This window comes from Lottia gigantea (genome assembly GCF_000327385.1).
Source record: "Lottia gigantea unplaced genomic scaffold LOTGIsca_73, whole genome shotgun sequence".
Classification (NCBI taxonomy): domain Eukaryota; kingdom Metazoa; phylum Mollusca; class Gastropoda; family Lottiidae; genus Lottia; species Lottia gigantea.
In genome coordinates this window covers 585,009-604,396 of record NW_008710453.1, presented here as the reverse complement: position 1 = coordinate 604,396, position 19,388 = coordinate 585,009, and the positions used below count along the sequence as shown (strand labels likewise).

The window sequence follows — 19,388 nt, the reverse complement described above, 5'->3', positions numbered from 1 at the left end:
ATATATTACAAGTTTTTATAATCATGTCCCGATCCGTTTACAATTTTTTTTTATTATCATATATAAATGGAGTTTGAATTTATATTTAGGTTTCGTATTCCGATCAGATTATTCTTGTACTTATATTCCGATCCGGTTGCCATTTAAGTATTATAATCCTATATTTTGATGTTTGATTTCTATAATCGATAGGATTTAATTTGAAAATCAAATTATAATTATCTAAATTAATAAGAAACATAGGTTTTTTGATTAGATTTTATTACAAAAATTTTAGTTTTATAATTATATTCCGGCCTGGTTGTATTTTTTTTATATTTCGATCAGTTTTTATTAATTTAGAAATGTAATCCCATTAAAAAATTTTCCCTTTTATAATTTCGATCAGGTTCTATTATAAGTTTACTTCTAATATTCCGGTTGAGTTTAATGTCTAATTTAGGTTTAACTATCATATTCCGATAGGGCATTGTATTCTATAATCAAATAATTCCGATCTAGGTTGTATTATAGGATTCATAGCCTAATCATTTCTCAATAGAAGTGTAGTTCGCAAAAAGTTCAAAATAAGTCGTTGCTTTCTAAAGCATTATAAAAAGTGTGTAATGTAACAATCTAAACACTAAATAACTAATATCTTAAAGTGATACTACATCTCAGTATGAACATAAAATTTAAGTTCTAGAAATGGTCAATATGAGTATATATTCATCAGTTAGCTGACCTGGTGTCATAAAGTTACAAAAGAATCCATGTAAAATCTGGAAAATTGGAAAATTCATTTAACTAAGTAATTATTGAAAAAGGCTTAATCATGATATTAAGCGTTTTTCAATAGTTAATTGCATATTTATGGATAATAATAATGGATAAGTTTTTTTTGGTTTTTTTTCCAAAACGTTATAATATAACGAAATAAAGTTTATAAAACTCCCTATAATGATATTAATGTAAAAACTCAAATTTCTCATCATTAATATGATTTAAAATATTCTTTTCTATTTTTTTGTGAAACTAGCACACACTCTCTCCCCATCTAAAAGTTCACTGTTTTATTTTACAGAATTTCCTGCTGAACCATTTTGGAAAATGAACCAAAATAATGTGAATAACTATTTGGAAATAAATTCCATGAGATTAACATCACCGTCATGTGAAGAACTTGGAATTCCTTTCGATTCCGAAGACGAACTTTATCCAATGCCGTGCAGAACTAGCGTTGTTATCAAAAATCCCTCGTTACATTTCGAAGGATTAAAATACGATATCACCCAGTATTCTCCAGTTTGCATGATACCGTTACCCGATTCCTTAGCCATGGAACCCAATTTTATCCGACGTAGAAACGAGCGAGAAAGAGACCGCGTACGCTGTGTGAATGAAGGATACGAAAGATTAAAGGAGCATTTACCACTAGAAAATAAAGAAAAAAGAATTAGTAAAGTGGAAACATTAAGATCAGCCATACAATATATTCGACATTTACAATCTTTATTGAAAACAGACGACAGTGAGCAGAAGTTTTATCATAATGCTAGCAGATCAAGAAAACGTAAAAGTGACGATTTTTCTGAATTCGAATTTGACAGAGATAGTCCGTCAAAGCAGAAGAAATGATGACCATCTCAATGACAATTCTCTATTCAACACATGCATAAGCATTATATTTCATATGTGTGGACTAGCGGTTCTACAAAGCTGGTCCCTGTTTCGCAAAATAAAATTTACAGATTTCAAGAACTATAGTAATATGATTGGTTGATTCAATATCAATTTTAGTCATAGACCGATCAGATGACTGGAACACTAAAATCACCTAAAGTCAGGATATTGTGAAATTGGCCCGTGCATGTTCAATAGTTTATCATAGACATATACCCCCTTGAAAATGTTTCAAACATGGCTTACTCCAGCTTATCGGCGTATATGAAAAGCGCATGTCATGCATCACAGTGACCCACAGTAGTTTCAATATCTGTGATGGCTTTTATTCCTTTCATCATTATACATATTTTAGCACGGATTATTGTTATTCATCAAGAGAATATCTTGTAATTATATTACATTTATTCATTACGTTTAAAAAAAGTGCAATATGTATTATTATATTATATGTCAAATAAATTATTTACGCTATCTATTATTATAAAGAATGCAAATTAGTTCGTTGAAATTGTGATCCGGATAGTGGAATAATCGAGGCCAACCTGATAGTGTTGATCATTTAACGTTGCAAAATTATCAAAATCAATTACCCATCTTGAAATAGCATCAGATGGTAAGAATGCGGTACAAAATACATATTGTGATGCGAGGACATTGACGCTTTAGAATTTGCTGTCCATGAAAATTGGATTCGATATAAATAGCTTAAATGGGCATTGTTGTTCGGTCTTTAGGTATCTAAAATCGACATGTTCCTTTTGTCCCAGGTATCGTCTAACAGAAGTACTTCCAGAACAGATGGACCAAGATGAATGGCTGGTCACTGGACCTGTGCAAAATAACCATTGAAACTGGCAAAAACGTTCAGCTCAGAATTTTGGACCGAAATCCCTTTGTTCAAACATTCCAAACTTCTTAATTACGGACGAAAAAATATATTGATTTCTGTGCATTACTCTATGTAATCAAAGGGGAATAATTCAACATTTATATGGTCTGTAGTCAACAGAAACCATCACACTCAGGGACGTTCAGCTAAGTAAATTTTGATTGTGAGCAGTTTCCTAACATGTTTTTAAAAAAAATATCTTTGAAGCCTAAGAATAAAACTTTGACACAATAAAATAAATAGCCTAGTTATTATAACAAATTAAGGACCATTTCTGATTGTGGGGGCTAATTACACATCAATGTGGTCTGCAGCCTTCCATCTTGTTAGATGTTTTAAAAAATTATAAGCTTCAATATCGGGTATAAACCTTTAAAAAAAATCACTAAGTAGCACTTGATAATTTTATCTGACATTTGTAGCACCATTTTATATTGCAAAAATAAAATTTTCTAATATTGGTCAGTAAATCAGTCATTAAAAACATTCAGTTATAATTATACAGGATTTCAATGAGGAAGAATATATATTGACTTCGTTTTATCTGTTCTCTTCACCAGTATCTGTTTCTATCTGTTCTCTTCTCTTCATACAATAATCTTTGATTTCTGGAAAAGAAGAAAAAATTATCAGAATTTCCAAGAATTTCAAACTAAAATGGCAATCCATGTTTTACTGCTTGTTCGCACCTTGTAGTATTAATGGGATATATACTATGCAGTACGCACTAAGGGAAACTTTTTAACAAGTAGACAGATATGAGATCTCTTAATTGTTTATTCTGAAAATATACTTTTAATAACATCCTTCAGGATAAGTACTATAGGTAAAGTTCTACCAGGTCATATATATATGTAATTATATTTTATCTATGTTATATCAAACTTACTGTCAATAATGCTTTTAAATGCTAGAGTTGCAGGCGATTCTTGAACTTCTTCAAAATAATTCTTTCCTTCATCACAACATTTTCCTATAAGACAATTAGACTTTGTAGTTGAAAATGTGAAATGCAGACATATCTAAGATCTTACATAATTACTAAGTATAATGAAAATCTCATAAAATTGTATCCTTTAATGTATGCAAGGGTTAGTTTGGATTTCATAATACCAAGCACTGAAAAAGCAAAAACTTTCAAAAATTTCATCTAAATTTTGCATGAATCGCACACTTTTGAGACCTCACAAATATGCACCAAATAAATGCTGCAATCACTGTTACCATCCTAAATGCTTTTTTGAATAAGTTTGAACTACCAAGATTTAACTAGAAATTAAAATATAAACAAACCTATTCTAGGATCAAGAGGTAACTTTCCCAGGAATGGAATATTAGAATCTGCTGCCATCTTTTCACCTCCGCCAGTAGTTGGTGGAAATATCACAGACTCCGTCTGTAAAATGGAATGTGATAAGTAATATTTGCAGGCAAACATGGACAGATAAGACATTATTTCAAACCAAATGGTTTTAAATATTGTGACATCATAATCGGACTGACACACTATAATTAATATTGATTTTAATTAGACCAAACATTCATTCCCTTTTTTCATTAGCTTTAACATTGATATAGCCACTTCTGTTAGGGTCTAACAACAGCCCTCTTGAGTGTTAGTCAAACTAACCTTTTGACCTAAATTGATGACTGAATTTAACCAATAAAATTTTTCTCTTCTCCAGCCCATTCATTTTGTGCTGCTGTGTTTATCAGGTTAGGTCAAAAGGTTAATCAAGAGACTGTCGCTAGACCCTATCTGAAGTGACTATATTATAGATAAAATCTTATAAAAAAAACAGAACAAGAGTTTGGTAAACAGTACACCATAATTCATACATTATGCTATTCATTGCTTGATCAAACTCTATCATACTTCTTTCTGTAAGCCTGTTCATACAAGTTCCAAAGATCTGTCATCCTTTGAGTGAGCATTTAATTTATCATTTATTTTACATAATGATCATGATGAATCTTTTCCCAAAGAATTCAATATGGAAGTATTACTGTCAACATGTGCTCAAACAACAGAAGGAATTCTTTAAGCAAAAGGGATACAGCAAAAAGAAAGGATACATTGTTGACAACCCAGTCTCAAGTAGTCAAAGACTGGCTTCATATCCAAATATGGGGGCCAAACTTCCTGATTGGAACTGCAACTACATAAGTTTGAAAAACTACTTACTGTACATTTAGGACAAACAAAACCACTCATATTTTCTACAACACCTATTATAGGTAAATTAACTTTCCGACAAAATGTTATTTCTTTTCTAACATCTTGTAAGGCTACTTCCTGAAACAGTATTACAATTTCTTTAAAATGAAATACAATAAAACATGTTTGCTAGAAATTCTGGATATTGCAATTTTTCTTTGCAATATTACAAGATATCATGGGATACTTCTTTTTATTCTATCAATTCTATCTAATATTGGATATTTAATATTGGATTCCAAACAGGTTGTCCTGTTAAAATGCTTATATCCAAAACACATGTAAAGGCATGACAGCATAATGAACATTTTAGAGTCACTGATAGCAAACTGAACGGAATGCAAAAATTATGCAAACTGATAAGCCAATTCAAACCCCTATGGCCTTTTCAAAACTTCTGTTGTGCAACTAAGAAGAGTCTTTAACAGGTCTTAATCATATTTTTCTACTGTAAGGGAGGTAACTCTGTACCTTATCTTGATAAAGAAATGGCATTACGATCTACCTGAGGTGTTGTTAATAATACTGCACCATCAACATTAGTTTGACTAAGGTATTGGGTGGTTGATATATGTTCATCACTAGTACCAGGGGGCGTGTCTATAACTAAATAATCAATCTCACCCCAATCTACATCTCGTAAAAACTGTTTGATCATACCTAATACATGAAATTAATACATACTTATTTTCTATCAGTGATATAGCTATAGACAGTGAGCTAGGCCTTGCAGAGTGTTTTTGATTCAATTCAATTTCAAAATCTAAAAGATCTTTAACATGTATAACCAATTTCCAATGTTTGCATCAAAGTCTTGAAAACATTAAAATGCCCAGCAAAATAACATTATCATAACTCATAACCGATCCTTACCATTTTTCTTTGGTCCTCTCCAAATGACAGCATCATCAGGTCCTGATAGTAGAAACCCTACTGACATCACTGCTAAATTGTCTGTTACATACTGAAATATCAAAAAGATTCTTATTTCTTTGTATGAATAACCAATCAATGTTAATGATTTTGTCTTAGAAAGTATCTGGCACAGACCAAATCACAGCAAGGTTTTTTTTTAACATCAATCAGACATCAGGTGTAAATTGGGAAATTGTAATAAGTGTATTCTGACATCCCACTTGGGTGTTGTTTACGTGCATAATTTACAAGAGGCTTTAGTTATTCATGATTCTTTGAGAGGTTGCCATTAGCAACAAAACATGGAGGTGAAAAAGTACTAGAATATGTAATGAAGATGCTTTCATGTTAGTCAGTAGTTGTTAATCAAAGTTGTTACATTAATTAATACTATTTGACTGATTAATTATAGAAAAGGTCACAGTGCAAACATGCAAGTAATCTACATCCCAAGACAAGTTACAGAAGAAAACAACGTTTAGTAACTAATCCTTTAAAGCAACAAGCCCACCTTGATTCCAGAAAAGATGGTGTCAAAAAAAAAATAATGAGAGTTGACATCCCTTAATTTCAAATTATGTGATGATCAAGTAGTCAAAAATAACATCAAACAAAACTTACCACTGGTGACCATCCTGAAGAACTTTGGTGAACCTATAAATAAACCGTACACAAATAATAACAAAAGCAGAAAAAAAAAGAAGTCCATGTTCACCAGGTCACAAAATCAATGAGGTTGATATTAAACGAGTTGCTATCCATAGAATGTTCAAGGATTAAATAATCAAACATGGTTGATAGCATTGCAAGCTTATAAGCTTTTAGAAGAAAATCTATTTTACAGAATTTTTCCACTCTTTTGCAAAGTTGAAAATGCACTCTTCTGCACATTTGGATCAAAAAAGTGTAAATGTTGATGATAATCTGAAAATTTTTATACTAATGGTCACAAAGTATTACCTGTTCTCCTTCTAAACCTAATATTCTTGGTATGGAGGGTCCACAAATATCAACATCTAAAACACCAATCTGAAATAGAAACATGCTGTAGTCAAAATCATTAAGAACAGTTGTCTGGAAATGGTAATAAGCCTGGAAATGATAAATCCATGAGTAACAGGTAATATTTGATACATTTAAACATTTATAATGAAATTAATAACTTTAAGTGAAGTTCAAAGGAATATTTATCAGACTTAGAGTGAATTTGCTACATTATCTTTTATTTAATTTGATAGTTTGTAAGTAGCAAAAAAAACATGATAGCAGTTCAAAGAAATTTGTTTGTTTCAGTTTATAGTAGATAATAATCAAAATTTAAACTGTCTATGCACACAGAATTTCATAAGATAAAACAAAACAATTTATACCTAAAATTCAAGTTAAATGACTATTTGAATATATGTGTATTTATAACTCTAGTCAATATAATTGTCATATAGATAATGATTTGTTGGGATTAAGATTGATTACAATATAAAACTACTGCTATCTTTCTTAAACTAGGTGATCTTGACATGGTGTGGAATATCTCACAAATATGTCACAAATATTAACTTGATAATTGACAATGTTTTAAGTTTAGCCTTTCAAAACTGGCTACCTCTAAAACAGGGGTTTTCAACCTTTTCTTTCTATAACCCCGTTCAGCATCCTTGCTCTATTGTATTACATTACCAATTCCACATAGACATGCCTTCAAAAATTCAATGATATATGATATTATCCTAAAACATTGATCCCAACAAGAATATATTCAATTGAAAAAGAAACAAAGAAAATAGTAATCTTAGTTTAATCAAACTAAGATTAGATTAAGATTAATGTGACTATTGGTGCTTCTAAAATAGAGATTAAAACTATAGGTAGGTGTATTTACTAGAAATATTTGATCAATTTGCCAAATAAGTGACAAGTACAATATTTTCAACCCAGCCAACATAACACAATGTATTAGTTTTCAAGAAATCTTTCAAACTGAATCTGAGACATGTTTACTGTTGTATTAAAAATAATAGAAACCACATTAGACATGATGTATTGTATAGACTGAAGACTTATTATTCCTGTGTATGTCTTATTTTACCCTTGTTGATAAACAAAATTAACAGTTACTCTGGTTCTCGGCCTCTCTAGCACACTTGCACATAGCACATTGATGGAAGTAAAAAATTTCATGGTAGCTTAGACCCTTTGTAAAAGCTTACAAAATCTTTACTTTCGGATAACTTCACATGCACATTTTGGCAGGGAGAAAAAAAATTTCTGTACCACTGTGAAAGATGAAGAAGAAGAAAATGATTAAAATTATGAAGATGATGAAGTTGATGAACAATGGTTATCAGTTTTAAATCTTTACTATAAGTCCATCAATAACTCTAACACACAATCATCATGAAAATTGAGTATAAAAATTATGTAGATTTGCTCTTTCAATAAAGCAAAAAAAGACAAATAAGTCTACCCCTTTAAATAAGGAATAGATACTACATGTACACGTAGCATTACGTTCAAGTGATTATTACATTGTTTTATAGCCTATTTAAAAAATCTCAAGTCTAGCCTTTAATCCAATATAAATCGTACAGGCGTGACAGCAAACCCCCTCATAGAATACCTATTTAAGCTCAAGACAAATATAATAAGGGTGGCTTATGGGTAAACTTGTGTCGCTATGGTCACATTCAATGTTGATCAGGGTCTTACATAGTAACAGTGGCTATAACCTGGCCCTATGTTCAATGTTGTCTTAATGTAGTTAGACTAAGGAAAAGTATAGTTATATTGATATTGTAATCCTGATCTTTTCACTAGGTAAGGACATCTATTGTTATCATTGTTAGGGATTCACTTAATAACTGTCCATTTAGGGTGAAATAACCAACTAATAGACATTATGAAAATTTATTATCAGATATAATTTGTAACAAATAGTATATCAATATAATTCATTAATAATCAATTATATTCTTCAATCCATTGTATTCTAATTCAATTTACCCTTGTTTAACATGAACAAACATCATTAGATTTATCATAATTATCAGCCAAAATAAAAAATACACTTACAAATATTGGAGCATGGAGTTAATTTTTTGAACTATTTGATATATACTTGCAATTGTGCACAGGTATATATGGAAATTTATAACTAGAAAGAATATAATATCATAAATGTATGCATATAAATGAAAGTTACTAAACGTTTTTGTGTCCATAATATGTGGATTTACCTTAATAGCTATAAATTTTCAGAAGCCTAATCAAATTGATATAAGTCACCTGCAGAAAAATCTAGACTATTCAATTTTCGCACTAAACTTGCCCATTCAATACAAATTTTACCGAGACACTCAAAGATACTTTATTTGCTGTGTAATAAATACATAAAGCACTATTCAATAATAGGTTTATTTTCTGTTGTTGATGAACAATGTCATTGCAAAGGATAAATTATCCCTAAGATGGACAGTTGGATGATCTAAGAATGAATAAATGAGTAGTTGAATAAATAAAGATATTGAATAACTGTCTAGTCCACTTTATAGCTAATATACCCACTATTATCAGTCATAATATTGAAAGTTTATTTGTTTTATAAGATATTGTGTGTGTAGTTTCTCTCAATCAAGTATTAGTTGAGAAGAGATTAACCCCTTAAACACTAAGTGTGAATAAAATAGAACATCACTAGCCCTAAACTCCAATTTATATGATTGTGTTGAAAGGGTTAAGGAAAGAGAATGAATGCATGAATCTTTTTTAACCTATAATGCAATATGTAAATGTAAAAAATCATAGCTTTAAGAATGCCAATGAATCAAGTGTGAGCAGAGACAGGTGTACAGAAAGAAATTGTATCTACTAGAAAAAGTAAGCTCAAACTTTTTTATGTTATAAATAACATTGTTAATAGAAGCCATAGTAACAGTAAGGACTAACTGATAAAATACCATCAGGTTAAATTTTAAAAGAATAGGTAATTGGAATATACAAATATTTATTTATTTCGAAAAAATGTTCGTTGTTGTGAAAATTGACAGAGTAAATTCCTGAATTTTAAATACTGAAATATATCAGATATTCCAGCCAAACTTTATGTAGGGATAATAAACAAATTAAAATCTAATTACAACATTTTCAAATAAGATTTTAGCTAGAACAGCAGTGTAAAGTAGGCCAATCCATTGTTATCTGATTAGTACATTTTGATTTACGCACAACATAACAAAGTCTCTCACTTTCAATTTCTGAGCTACTGCATGAAAGTTCGATGAAAATCAGTTCTTAACGATAGAAGTCACACTTTTAATGTTCCCTAATGGAAAAAAAATTGTCCTTAATTTAACATGATCTGATCAAAATACAGAACCGGATGTTTTATTTATGTAGTTTCAGTTGTAATGTTGACCCAATAGTATCAAAGGTTGTCAAAATCTATGAATACGAGTCAATATTCCAGACATCCTCTCACAAAGTAGTGAATCTTTTATTATATGGAGCATTTGATTGGTTGAATATCCCAAATGCAGACAATTTCTAACTAGAACATTACATTGAATTCTGATATAAAATTTCATCAATATCAGTTGTACATTTTTAAGCAAATGTAAACTGGCAAATACACAGACAAACATGGGTACTAATCACAAAAATAACAATATTCAGCAATTTCTTTAACTTAAATGAATCTATTCATATAGCATATGCATAAGCTTTTTTGGCAAGGCCACTAAAAATGTGTCATTTGAAAAAAAATAATAACAAGAGAACTCCAGATATTACCGATATGCATTTTCATGCTAGAGGCCCAAAAGTTAGTCAGAGTAACTGCTAAAAAATTACATTTTATGTCTGGCCCTAAACAAGCATAAGTTCAAACGTGAGGTGGGTGGAAAAAAAACTCACCTGTTTGCTTTCATCTGCAGCTAATCCATGAGCCAGATGAGCTGTAAATGTACTTTTTCCCACACCACCTTTTCCAGATAATACTATTATCTTATGTTTGACTGAGGCAAGCCGATTCTTTATTTCACCAATAGCTGTAACAAAACAGTAAAAATTATTTTTCAATATTCACAACATATTGGACATTTTCCCCTTATTTCCAATATTGTGTTCAGTCCATACAATTCCTGTTAGCTATTTTGTAAATTATGTATTTCCGTTACATTTTATCAAAAATGTTAAACAGAAACCATAAAAATGACGATGTTGAATAAGTTTATATCAATACAGATTTATAGAGATTGAGTCATGGTAATTGATTCTATTTGAATTGAACTAAGCTTATACTTGAATGGCGCCTGAAATGTGGCTGCTCATTATGTTGTTTCTTGGTCAGAACTTACCTGGATCAGGACCTTGAGGTTTTGCTGAAGAACATATAGTTTGATTAGGACATCCTTGACAAGCTGATGCTTTCCCTGCTGATCCACTGTCAGTACCAGGGCAGTCTACAATAGGTACAAAAAAAATCATCAAAATCATTTCCTACATGCTTGACTTACTACACTGAAGTGTCAATTTGAGATACTCCTCTCATTTGTATATTGTTATATTTCTGAGTTCGTTTGCATAGGCCCTGTACTAAAATGTTCAAGCTACCCTGTTTACTACTCTCTGAATACATTGAGATTTGAATTGAATTTTTTTCCACTTGGCATTTGTCACCTTAGAAAATTTGGTTTGCACCTCTACTTTTTATTTAACAAAATTAGAAAATAAGATTTTATATGTTTTTACCTCAAAATACATGTGTGTCAGAATGCACCAAATTAATTAATTTTTTCAAAAATTTTCTTAAAATAACCCTCTCACACATTCCATTAAAGGCTTGCGCAACAAGGCGCCTCCACATAATTGCCGCATTTTGAATTAAGCCTCAAATGATGTCCTCCATTGAGTCAGTCTACCCCTTGGGTAAAATGATTATCGTGCTAGGAATTTATAATTTTGATTATCGATTATCAAATTTCATAATATTTCATATGTCAAAGTTACTTTTTCTCTACTGTACCCTTTAATAAGAAGTAATCTCTTTCAGATAGGTTCCCTTCAGCACATAACATACCCACAAAAAAACTATAATAATCGATCAAAGCATATAGAATAGAACATACTTCTATGATGCAAAAATTACCCATGAAATTAGGAATTTTGGCATGTTTTTAATTTAGTATTTACAGGGTTTCTCAATTGAATTATTTTCGACTATCAATTGATAATTGATTAATCTATAATCAATCTCAATGTGGTAAAAGATACCCAGCCTTACACATATTTGGTACTGGTACCCCTTGTCTCTGGAGTGTTTTAGTCATAGTACAGCTACGGGTCTGGTGATCCAACAAATGAAATAGGAGCAAGGGTGAACGCAAAATAATGTTGATAAAGCTATATCCGTTCTAAGATTCATCGTTAAATGAATTAGAATAAATAAATTCAAATAGGCCTTGATAATAGAAAAAAAAATGATCGAATTGTTTACATTTTTTTAAGTTGAAAAACACTGTTTACTACACTAAAACTCGACAATAAATACCGATAATGACCGTAATGTATTATTCATGCAATAACCTGAACATCAAGCCATTAATTTTCATAATTGTCATTTTAAAATATGTTACGGTTCAAGAAAAAACTTAATTTAAAACGTACGTTCAGGAGCGTCCTTAGGAATGTCTGCCATTTTGACTCGCTGGATAACCTTTTTTGTTTTTATTTGACTGAAGAGTTCCTATATGACGTCGCGGATTGAATTGTGGGAAGACAGACAATCGCTCTAAGCAACCAAATTTCGGCCGTATTTTTCTTTCAAAAGTTCAGAGATTTTATCGAATTTACAATGGATTATTTATCGTTATCACCTAGATATCCTACCTACTCCGATTGGATTGCAAAACTTTACACGCGGAGAGGTTTGCTTTATTTTTATTTACTCATTTTAAGTTTTATTAGTAGAAGTAGGAATTACGTCTAGGCCTAACAGACACAGGGCCTCAAAATCTAGCTTTAAAAAGCTTAGCCTAAAACTTAATAAATCCAGTAGATCTGTGTAAATACAGTTCCTGGTTGGATATTAGAAGAATTAAAAGCAAATTACTAAATGGAAAGTTATAAAGAGAATATCCACAAAACACAAATGGCAAAATTGTAAAGATTAACAAAAAGGCCTAAATTAAAAAGCAATCTCGTACCATTCCAGGTCATAGATTAGGCCCAAGGTTATGTATCCTTAGTTAATGGTACAATATTACAATGGATTGATTACCGACAAGCCGACAGGACTTTCTAAAATTATAGACCTTGTTGCAGGTTGCATATATGGGATTTAATATAGGAAGACTCCATGCCCATGCCCAAGCTTTAAACCAATTAAATAGTTTCACTCAGGTTCCTTTCTTTATCAAACTAACAGTATAGTTTTATACGCTATTTTAGATCTAGGTCTACCCTACACCTACATTATAATAAATTATCAGGTAGAGTTTAAGAGTTAAATACACTATTATACACAGACAAAAACATTCATGAAAGGGGATTTGAAAGATCAAGTGTATTATTTGTTGCTGTTTGTATGGGCATATCGGTGTAAAGGGCGTTAATCCATTTGAAAAGGTCATATAATTATAATTAATATGGATTCAATCGAGCGAACATAATGTAATAATTTTTAATAAATAGAAATGATTATCTATATGCTTATAACATGCGACTGTAGTGAAATCAATATTGGGTATAAGATCACTTTCTATAACATGACTGCGTTGCCCGGGCGTTTCTAGGCACCTATGCGCAACCAAACACGCGCTGGAAGTTACATAATTCCAATAAAGAAAACCTATATAATGCTATTGTTTCAATAAATTTAATCATTACCAAAGTTGGTAGGTATAGTCAAGTGCTTGTATTGGACTATTTAGTTGGGTCAAGGATCTATTTTATATCTCTGTTTATTCAGATATTAGGACATAGGTGAGTCAGTTCGTTTTCTTTTTCACAAAATACTCTATAGATATAATGTTTGATAAACTATTGACCAACCATCAATAAAATAATTACGTTTTGTGGTATATACCAGTTGGGTACCCGTCGTAGGGCGTGTAGGCCTGAAATTATTAAAAATGAAATATCATATCTATAACAAAATGTGCTAAAAGGCAAATAAAATGCAAATATTGATGTTTAGTTTCGCGTTTTTTCTCTGTGCGACTCAACTTGCCACGTACGAAACATCTATATCTGCATTATAATTAGAGTATTGTACAGGTTTATTTGTGATTTAAATGCAGACTTTTAATTTTGTTTTTCATTTTTTATTGTGAAAAGAGATACGGATACTTTGACAAATTGGGTAAATATTAACATCTGATAGAGATCTATTTCGATTATGTGAAAAATTGTCAAATGAACACAAAGTATTAAAGCCACTTACGTAAGAAAACAGAATATAGCCTAAATGATTCATATTGAGACAGAAACTCATTATACCCTATTGTACAATTTTATATAGCCCACACAGATTAACGGTAACTAAGTATATAACATTATGTTGTTAATTTATAATGATTTATTGAATATGATAAATACACCGAGACCGTCTCATTATAAATCATAGTAGGTTATCAGAGGTAATGATATGATTGAGTAAAACATAGCCGGCTAATGGAGTGTTACTTTATGCACATTGCACATTTCGTAAATTCTCATAGAGGCACTGGAAAATAAAGATTTTTTTGTAGGCAACTTTTATGATTTCAAGCGATCCGTAATTTTATTTTATCAGTATTTTTCGTTTTTCTTGATTCAGAAACTTCATTTCTCCAACCTGACCAACTAAGATGATTTATAAGGTCTGAAATAGGCCTACCGGTATTCCAAAGTTTATCACGGAAAGTTTATTCTATTCCAGAAGTAACGTTGTTTCACGTACCACATACAAAGCACTGTGAAGTACAGTATGTACATACTATGACATCTATCGTTCAGAACAGATCTTTTTTCATTTACAGATAGCGTCTACCCAGTCCCAGTCAGAAACAACATGGAGTATATGGGACATACACAAACCGCAACCTACATGACAGGTCCGCGCCAACTCACTCAAGCCAGTCTACCATCCATCATGCAGTCATCTTACAAACCTTTTGATACCTACCCTGCACCCTCACCTCTCAGAAGATCTCTCACCACTCTTCCATGGAGGCCAAGTACCTATTACCAAACAGCACAAGTAAATCCAGCCACTGCATTGACAAAGAGTATGAATGCACCCCTATCGGCCCGTAACGAACTCACTCAGTTGGACAGCATTACTGTTCCACCTGTGTTTGCTGCTTCTCGAAACGCTCTGTACACCAGATACACACCCAATGATTGGTCCAGCTCCAACCAAACCAATTATATGTCATCTGATAAAGTTCGAAGTGGTGCTGAAAGGATCCGATTGGATACAGTCCGTTTGTGCCGTGAAACCGACGATAAGACCAGAAGAACCCAATCTGATGTTGGGAAGAAGCTTGGTGAAAGGATTGGTGATATATCTTTCTGGAAAACTGAACTCAATCACGAAACAGATAATATGATTGCTGAAACTAATGCCTTGAATGAAGCTAAGAGAGTTTTAGAGAAGGCCTTGGCTGAAACTGAAAATCCCCTACACACCGCTCAAGAGTGTCTTTACCATCGAGAGAAGAGGCAGGGAATCGATTTGGTTCATGATGCCCCAGAAAAAGAACTTATTAGGGTAAGTATAGGTGCTTTCTTTGTTGGTGATCTAAAGCAATCCATATCACTCTTCAGAATTTCACTTTGGGTTCTCACACCAATTTAAGATGGCGTCACTACCAGAGCAGTGTTAACCTTATCAAGTGCACTTAACAGAGCAACTATTTGGACGACCAGTCTGAAGCCATGCTTTTTTATAAAGAACCTGGCCTGCTTGCCTTTATTGCGTGGGCTGCCCCATTAATCGTCGTGGTGCATTGATTCTTCCTTAAAAAAGGCCTTAGGTCAAAAAATGATCTTCAATCACTTTTTTTCTAGTAACCCCAAGTCTCATTAATTTTCCATTACTTCATTTTCATTGTTGTAAATGTTACATAATCAATTGGAAACCCAACGTGATAAATCATGACCTACAGACAATACGGTTCTGTTTACATTAGCAACGTTGCATGTCAACAGAATCTGATAGATTGTCAATCTCTTATTACATTGTAAAACAAATTAAAGATCTATTATATCACTGTTTCCTACCGGATTATTATTGATTATCGACTGGAATTAGAAATTCAATGACTTTAAAGCTACAACGTGACTATTTAGATCAGAATTCAAACGGTTTTATGACAATGATTGAAAAGAGGTTTAGTACTAGTACTAGGTTTAAATGTGCACTGGGAACTCCACTTCTATTCCAACGAGAACGGTTCTTGTAATTGAAAACGAAGCCACTTGATTATAATGCACCTATCGCCATTCTTCATATCAAGCAATTTTTAGTGCTCGGTCAAATGCTATTATAATATTTGGCGAACATGTGGATAATATGATGAGAGTTTATGGCTTGAAAACTGATCATGACTCTGGTTTTAATTATTACAGGAAGTGGATGTTATAAAGAGATGTCAAGATAAAATGAGAGATATTGTTGATAAATCCAATGTACAGCTAGGGTAAGATATTTTTGTGTTAGTAACACTCTTACAGAAATTCAGCATTTCCACAATGTCAAGGTATTGCGAACTGTCTAACTTACCATTAGGTACTTTTCTTGAATCCCCAAAGTTTTTAAATGCAGCTATGTCATTGGATTGTACACTAGCGAATGCAGCATATTGTCTGAAAATCATCATGTTTCTTTTCTTACAGATTAAACCGAGCTGCTCAACATGAATTAGAGAAAGATTCTGGAGATAAATTCACAGCTCAGACCTTAGATGAAACCTGTCATGGTATGAGAAATGCATCAAGAGGTTTGAATTTCCATAATGGTGTTCATAGAATTGATAACACGTAAGTATGATTTCGATAATCGGTATGCGATCAGTAGTTTCAGGAGCACCATTCCTTTTTCCCGTACCACTTTGTGGACTGTGGTTCCTAAATGCAGAAACATTTAACTTCTTCATCTGGAAAACTTTTCTGGAATTTCTCGAACCAGCTCGTTTGAATCCCTTTAAGACAACTCGTTCGTGTACAGAGGAAGTAGAAGTCAATCATTCGTCGAAGAAACAATCGATAGCGTTAGTTGTTCCAGTTATATTGAATAGAAATCAGATACTCATTGAAAATTGTCCGCTATTTTTTTTACAGTGTTTCCGTGCCTGAATCCTGGGCTAAATTTACCAACGACAATATCCAGCGATCTCAGAGTGAACGAGCTGCCTCTAAACATATGAGGAATGAAATCGAAAGTGTCCTTAACGCTTGTGCCAACGAAATGTGGCAAGAATGGAACGCTGTCAACGTTGCCCTCACCGGCAGAATGCAAGACACCACAGATGCCAGAAACAAACTTCAAACCCATCTCTCCAAGGTATGATGATCCTGCCAATAATCATCTTTCCTATAATGAACTAGCATATGTACAATATTAATGGAAAACAGGTATGGTCTTGACGAAAAAAAAAGATCAAAGCATTCTGATCTGTGAAAACTTCCATTGAACTCCGTTATCATGATTACAAGATTGGATTAAACTCGTCACAACACATCATTGCTTCCTGGAAGTATATGGATAATGCTCCAATATAGTTCTAAATATCCTTTCATACGAAACAGCTATTCTTGTAATACAAATTCTCTTTACAGGTTCTTCAAGAAATCTTTGATATGGAGAAAAATATTGAATTACTTAAGAAAGCTATTCAAGATAAGGTACCGCCAATGCAAGTCGCTCAAACTCGCCTTGATACCAGAATTAGGAGACCAAATGTTGAATTATGCCGAGATCCAGTACAACACAGGTATGACGCATTTATACTTCTTACTGAGAAAGATACAATTTGGCATAATCCATTCTGAGCCTAGATAACTGCAATTGTGCCGAACAAAGTTCTCTGTGATTAAAAGCATCCATGTTGGATTTTTTTTGGGGCAGTGGCTTAAAACTGGGGCGGACTACTTTTCTGAAAAAGGCTTATGAAGTGAAATTATAGCCAAGCATTTTCTTGTCCGTTTGAAAAAAACTTTCACATTGAATTTTCTAGGTTGGTATCCGAGGTGTCTGAAATCAGTGAAACAGTTGATGCTCTTCAAGCCAAACTTCGTCATTCTGAGAACACATTACAAGAACTCCTCAGAACCAAATCAGCTTTGGAACATGATCTGTCCATCAAGAACAACAGCTTATTTATCGATCGTGAAAAATGTTTGGGTATGAGGAAGACCTTCCCAATGGTCCCAAGAGTTGCTGCATTATAAGTCTTTAGTTCGGAGTAGATCTGATTTTCGTTATATATAAAAGATGTTTATCTATTTATATCATAAACAAAGAGAAATTTTCGGAGATTCCAGACGCGGCTGATTAAATCCTGAAATTTTATGCCAGTATAGGCTCCCACAGCTCTGTGATATCAGCATTATTACGAGACAGTATTATTTAAATAATTTATATTGTATAAAGTATCCCGTTTGAAATGCAAAGTAACAGTAGTAGAATTATTTCAAAATCGATCAATTTAAAATACGAACTCATAGAATAAGCCAAACGATTAACAGTTCTAGTATTATACAATACTTAATATACAAAATGTAATTAACCTTCGGATTTATTATACATCAGCTTGTATGGGCATCTTGTTAAAATGATATTTAAGAAATTTAATATTCTCTTCTTAAAGTGTGATTTATTTTAAAGTCAATCCGTCCAAAAACCAAACGAATACAGATTTAATATTGCCACAAGCAGGGAAATTTCCGTTGCATTTTGTTATATACAAAAATGTCATAAGAATTGTTTTATCTTATATGATCAATATATTTATATACAAAAATTAGATTTTAGCAATTTAGTATTACAGTATATCGATATAATTATAAGTATTATCTTAAAATCTGTTTATGAATTTGTAAATAGTTTTTTTTAGCAAACCTGTAATGTATTTTGTGTGAATTTTGTTTCTGTCTTTGTATAACTATTCACTTTGTATTTTTGTATATTGCTTAGCATTGTATAATTAGATGTACAAAATAATCAAAATCATCAACGGCTGTGATAGAAATCTAGATCTGAAATGTGCTTGTATATATAATAAAAAACAACATATATAACAGGGATCCGCAAAGTTAAAAATAACACATAATTATTGGATAATATTTCGAGTCCCTGTGGTATATCAATGTTTGACGTGTTCGAGGTCTCAATATAATTTAAGATCACTGTGATAAAAATTTATATTATGTTTTTAAATATTCTTTTTGTATGTATATAAAGAATCTTGTTTTGAATTAAAAGATTGTCTTTTATACCACTGTGTTGTATTTAAGTACACGGCTTATCTCCCAGAAGTCAAGCTTTTGCAAACATCCCTAATACCTTGACAACTTTATAGATTTTTCTTGTATCACAAAAATTTGTAAAACAGCGAATTTATTGGATCGTACACCAGCAGATACAGCCAATCAGAGTACTTCACAGAAAAAAAAAACTGTACATATTATAGCTTGTTGTGTATACAGACTTTCTGTCGAGGT

General features: G+C 32.0%; 3 protein-coding genes across 3 annotated transcripts; 2 read left to right on the top strand and 1 right to left on the bottom strand.

Annotated features, from left to right (window-relative positions):
• Positions 1-1,089: 1,089 nt before the first annotated feature.
• LOTGIDRAFT_168208 (hypothetical protein) lies at positions 1,090-1,617 on the top strand (the record flags this gene model as incomplete). The annotated part of the gene is made up of 1 exon (XM_009066091.1): positions 1,090-1,617. The coding sequence occupies one exon, from the start codon at positions 1,090-1,092 to the stop codon at positions 1,615-1,617; it is 528 nt and encodes a 175-aa protein (XP_009064339.1).
• Positions 1,618-2,945: 1,328 nt separating this feature from the next.
• Positions 2,946-12,378, bottom strand: LOTGIDRAFT_221654 (hypothetical protein; the record flags this gene model as incomplete). The annotated part of the gene is made up of 11 exons (XM_009066090.1): positions 2,946-3,162; positions 3,444-3,527; positions 3,848-3,950; positions 4,740-4,850; positions 5,278-5,432; positions 5,646-5,736; positions 6,309-6,341; positions 6,648-6,716; positions 10,596-10,729; positions 11,039-11,143; positions 12,348-12,378. 11 exons carry the CDS (start codon positions 12,376-12,378, stop codon positions 3,095-3,097), a joined length of 984 nt encoding a protein of 327 aa, XP_009064338.1. The 3' UTR covers positions 2,946-3,094.
• Positions 12,379-14,733: 2,355 nt separating this feature from the next.
• LOTGIDRAFT_131220 (hypothetical protein) lies at positions 14,734-18,116 on the top strand (the record flags this gene model as incomplete). Its single annotated transcript, XM_009066089.1, has 6 exons — positions 14,734-15,435; positions 16,296-16,366; positions 16,563-16,706; positions 17,007-17,229; positions 17,505-17,659; positions 17,903-18,116. The coding sequence occupies 6 exons, from the start codon at positions 14,734-14,736 to the stop codon at positions 18,114-18,116; spliced, it is 1,509 nt and encodes a 502-aa protein (XP_009064337.1).
• Between the last annotated feature and the right edge of the window lie 1,272 nt (positions 18,117-19,388).